Source organism: Castor canadensis, chromosome 11, assembly GCF_047511655.1.
Source record: "Castor canadensis chromosome 11, mCasCan1.hap1v2, whole genome shotgun sequence".
Classification (NCBI taxonomy): Eukaryota; Metazoa; Chordata; class Mammalia; order Rodentia; family Castoridae; genus Castor; species Castor canadensis.
In genome coordinates this window covers 107,901,613-107,906,433 of record NC_133396.1, presented here as the reverse complement: position 1 = coordinate 107,906,433, position 4,821 = coordinate 107,901,613, and the positions used below count along the sequence as shown (strand labels likewise).

Here is a 4,821-nt window from a genome sequence, read left to right as displayed (position 1 = left end):
AAATCTCAGCAATTCAATGGTTGATTATGTTTTAAGCATCATAGAATAGAAGGAAATAGCTCCCCATCGTTCAATGTATGTTATCTTTTCAGAGATTTAGGACCACAAGAAAGGATATGCATACCTATCTTTCCAGAACTTGTTTGACTAAGCACTTGGAAAATAAGTCACTTAGCATCTGTAGCTTTGTACATCTAAAATAAACATTTAAAACCTCCATATTTCTTCCTAATGTGGGGTAAGAAACCTCTAGAAAGTAATTCAGAGGTATCATCAGTGACAGAATGCTAAATTCTGTCTGCTGCTATAGTAAGAAGGTGGCATATGTCTTGATAGGAGGCAGATAATTTCATGTCTTGGTACCTCTTTTCTCTCCCTTTCTTCTGTACTACTTGTGTTGTAGACTTCTGTAGTTTCATGCAAGAGACTCACAAATTCCCCAAAGATCTTTATCTACAACATTATGTGGAAAAATTAAGGGGCCCTGATAATAAATACAACAGAATACAAAGAATAAGAAAGTTCAAAAGGCTTATTTTCTATACTAGTTTTGCCCAAACCACTTTCTTGTTGAAGCTAATATGGTGGCAAGCTAATAATGATGATATTTTCCAGGTAATAATATACTACTTATTAAATATCAGTTAATTCACAGGCATTGTTCCAACCAAATGACATGTATAAATTCAAGATTATACCAAAAGCAACTTTGTAATATAAGTAGTTGTTTCCCCCACCTTGAAGTAATACATTAAAAACGTTCAACATCTTTAAGTACCAGGGAATGAAAATGAGAACTACATAGAGATTCCATCTCACCCTGGTCAGAATGTTTGTCTTCAAGGCAAGAAACAACAAATGCAGGCAAAGATGCATGGAGAAAGGATCTCTTATACACTATTGGTGGAAATGTTAATTAGTTACAGCACTGTGGAAGTAAAATATGGAGGATCCTCAAGCAACCAAAAATAGAACTACTGAATCATCATTCTATCCCACTCCTGGATATATATCTGAAGGAACAAAATCCAGCATAAAATAAAAATGGTTGTATATACACAGCACTATTCATAACAGCAAAATAATGCAATGCGCCTAGGATCCTATCAACAGATGGATGGATAGCAAAGGTGAGATAGATAGATAGATAGGTATAGATATTGTATACACATAGGTATATACACAAGTACATATGTATGTATGTATATACATACACAATGGAATATTATTAAGCCATAAAGAAGAATGAAATTACATTATTTGCAAGGAAATGGAGATCATAATGTTAACTGAAAAAATTCCAGACTCAGAATGACAATGTAACTATTTTGTTCCCTATGTAGAATCTAGAAAAAATAGACATAAATGCATAAAGGAGACTATTAGATAAGATGAAACAGTTAAGAGGGAGGAGAAAAGGAAATAAGAAACAAAATAAAAATGAAAATGATTAAAGTATATTATGCATGAATGAAAATATCATTCATATATGCCTTAAAAAGGAGAGATTGAAGTTCTCAAGACTTAAATAATAGATATCTCAAAATAACCAAACAGCAATTAAGGAAAATTAACATCAGTTTGAATAATATAGAAATAATTATTGGCATGACCCAAAATTCAGACAATTGATTGTGGAACCCGAAACTTGATATCAAGGGATAGAAATAAACCAATATGATAACATGGTATGTCTAATAATGCAAGTTTTAAAAGAAAGAAAAGACTTATAACATCATCAAAAATGCAGTTTATTCAGGAAGTGAAAGAAGGGTTACAGTTGCCCAACTGGTAGAAATGCCTTCCAGGTGAAGGCATGGGAACATCCTTTGATGGCACCAGGAGACAGCAGCTCTTCCTTCTGAAGGTCTGGGATGCTGGCATCACTGATGATGGCTTTTTCTCAGCCACTTACAGGACAGTGATAGTGTAACAGCCCCAGGAAGGATGTCTGTCACTGTTAGGGATCATCATAGGCAAATTACAGGCTACGGGGTGAAGAAGATTCTTCTGTTTCCATGATAGACTTTGAAGAGAAGATGAGGTGTTGCTTTGGAAGTCGGTGACTCAGTTTCCCTTATGACTTCATGGTCCTTATGAATCCTGAAGCTGTCACTTACTCTTGGGTGGGCACTTCTGCTGGCAGGGTGGGGGAGGCTGCACAGGAGGGCATTTCTGCTGGAATTGCTGGGGTGGGCATGGCTCAGGGCACTTTGGAGGTGGGCATGGCTCAGGGCACTTTGGAGGTGGGCATGGCTCAGGGCACTTTGGGGGTGGGCATACAGGAGGAGGCTGGCAGGGCTGTTTGCACTGCTGCTGTTGATAAGACATCCTTCTTCTCTAGCCTCAGAATCTGAAAAAAATTACACGATAGTGTTCATAAGAAGTGATTCCTACAGAGAAAGAAGTCAAAACTTATATATAGAGGGGATATTTCTTCCTTCTGCAAGAATATATTTCAAATTTTTATGACTTTCTGCCTTCTTCCCTCCACTTTATCAGTTTGCTTCTTCCAGTTTAGCAAACCTTTCCTTTTCTTATGCCATTTTACCAAAGAAAATATCACTGGTCTAAAGAAGCAAGTAATGTTATTTATAGTCACATTTTCAAAACTCCTGGGCAATCTCACAAGCAATTCCTTTCATCATTATCTCTTATGAAGTTTCATGAGGCTAACAGGGGAAAAGAAGAAATAGCTATTTAGGAGAATTAAAGGATTTGCTTACATACACCTTTGAAAAGAATAACAAAGTTATGGAAAAGATAAATAATTTACTCTGTCTCTTCTTCAATAAAAGTTGCCATACTATATGGTTTTTCCTGTGGATATCAAATATCTCACAAAAGCAAGACAAACTAACACAGTGTATCATTATGCCCCATTCCCAAGTTTCTATCTACTAAGCAATATTTATCCCATGATCATAATTTAGAATTGCTGTCTCCAGATTAAATTCAACACTTGAGAAGATAAAAAAAAAAACCCAGATGAACTCAAGAAGTCAGACTCACCAGGATCCCCAAAGAAAAATCAGGACCTGAGTTCCAGGTGTATAGAAGTAGTACATCAGAAAACTCCTTTATAGGGCTTGAGGCCCCACCTAGGGGAAGTGGATTTGCCTAAAACTGGGCTGGTCCAACAATGTCCTAACCAAATGCAAATCCATCCATAACTGGCTTGACAGGGACTCTGAAAACTGGGAAATATCCTGTTCTAGGATATGCTACTGAGTTATTACCCGTGACTCAGAGGCCCTCCCTTAGTTCTCAGTTTCAGTCACTGATGTCAGCAGAAGAACTTGGAGGTTTCTCTAACTGTTGATCAGTCTCTCTTTAGTGATGGAGGGGGAAAAAAATCTCTTTTTTGTCTTATAGTTTCCCTGAATCTCAAAACTACCTGATTTATTTGTTCCACTTGAACTTATCATCTTTCTGTGGAACCTAAAGCCATTTATTTCCTTTTGCACTTTCCTTTTACAAGTTTTCAGTGTACTGAAATATAAGAAGATATCTAAAAAACACCAGGGGTCTGGTCCCACTTCCATCATTGACAAACCCTGTGACATTGCCGGATCACTTCTCCTCATTAGAGTTCCCTCTTTCTCTATGAACAGGAGTATATAATACCTGCCTCTCATAATGAGTGCTGATGACATTGGGCCATCTCCTGACCCTGTTCAAGTATCAAATTTTCTCTTCTACCTCTTTTTTTATTCATAGAACCATAAACTTGACCTATATTTTTTGCCTCTTTGAAGATCTCATCATCCCATTCAAAAATGTTATTTTCTCCCAGAAAAGATCTTGCTTTCAGAGGGGTATCTAGTCCACTCAGTGCTTTTCCCCTTGTTTCCTTGAAGGATGTGTACTTGAGTCCTTTTACCTTAAACAAAAAGTGTTCTTTATAATCACATACAAGAAATGGTGACAAGTGAACAAATCCACAAGCATTCATTTAAAAATTATTTACTGAATCACACCTCTATGGTCCCCTCTGATGTTGCATTCACTGCAAAACAGGTGCATAGACTCACACCAGCACATGTAAGTTGTTATAGGTTTGACAAGAGGAAAGAGTCAGAGCATTCAAAATCTTAAATCTGATGAGAAATAAGAACTGAAGCTGTCTCTCACTTTCTTTCCAAACAGATTTTAAGACTCTGAAAGACAGTGTTATAAAAATTGATTGCATGCACGTTTATTCCCACTCCTCCACAAGTTCTCCCCCCATCTACATTATCTTTTTACTACCATTTATCAAATTGGGCAATATGGTATATCTTTGTCACCAGAGACCTATGTTGACAATATAATCAGGGGCTAGTCTTTACATATCTTTTTTAACCCTCCCTAAATCTGTAAGGCTATTTAAAATTGTGTATTAAACATTTAAAGCAATGTTGCTAGCACCTCCTTATCTTGGCCAAATAACCAAGAAATAATCCAGGAATGTGGTTTTATAATTCAAGGAGAAAGAAGAAGAGAATGAGAAAGAAAGAAGATAAAGGCTCAAAATCTCTGAGCCACCAGCCATACTAGAGAACTTTCAGGAACACTGAATTAACTCAGCATCACCTCCTCTCAGTGAAGCAATGTGGCTTCCCAGAATTGTCATTGCTCCAGACAGGAAGGACAGGCTTCAGGCCAAGTTAACAATGCCCTAATCCTCCAAGGATAAAGTCACTACACTGGCACTACAAGCCAGGTGATCAAAGATACCATCATCACTAATGGTTTATGTATATCATTAAACTTGCCAATCTGCAAAGGGAATGGTAAAGAGACTTTACTGAATAGGTTACTTGTCACTTCCCATAGCCT

The 4,821-nt window shown here is 37.1% G+C and overlaps 1 protein-coding gene across 1 annotated transcript; it reads right to left on the bottom strand.

Moving 5' to 3' along the window:
- Nucleotides 1-1,727: 1,727 nt before the first annotated feature.
- Nucleotides 1,728-3,148, bottom strand: LOC109680558 (uncharacterized). The gene is made up of 2 exons (XM_074048966.1): nt 3,013-3,148; nt 1,728-2,353 (listed from the first exon to the last, which is right to left on the bottom strand). The coding sequence occupies exon 2, from the start codon at nt 2,329-2,331 to the stop codon at nt 2,113-2,115; it is 219 nt and encodes a 72-aa protein (XP_073905067.1). The 5' UTR covers nt 2,332-2,353; nt 3,013-3,148; the 3' UTR covers nt 1,728-2,112.
- Between the last annotated feature and the right edge of the window lie 1,673 nt (nt 3,149-4,821).

Bases quoted from the DNA above. Each gene is read 5' to 3' on its own strand.
- LOC109680558 (XM_074048966.1), bottom strand. From the start codon at position 2,331: ATGTCTTATCAACAGCAGCAGTGCAAACAGCCCTGCCAGCCTCCTCCT.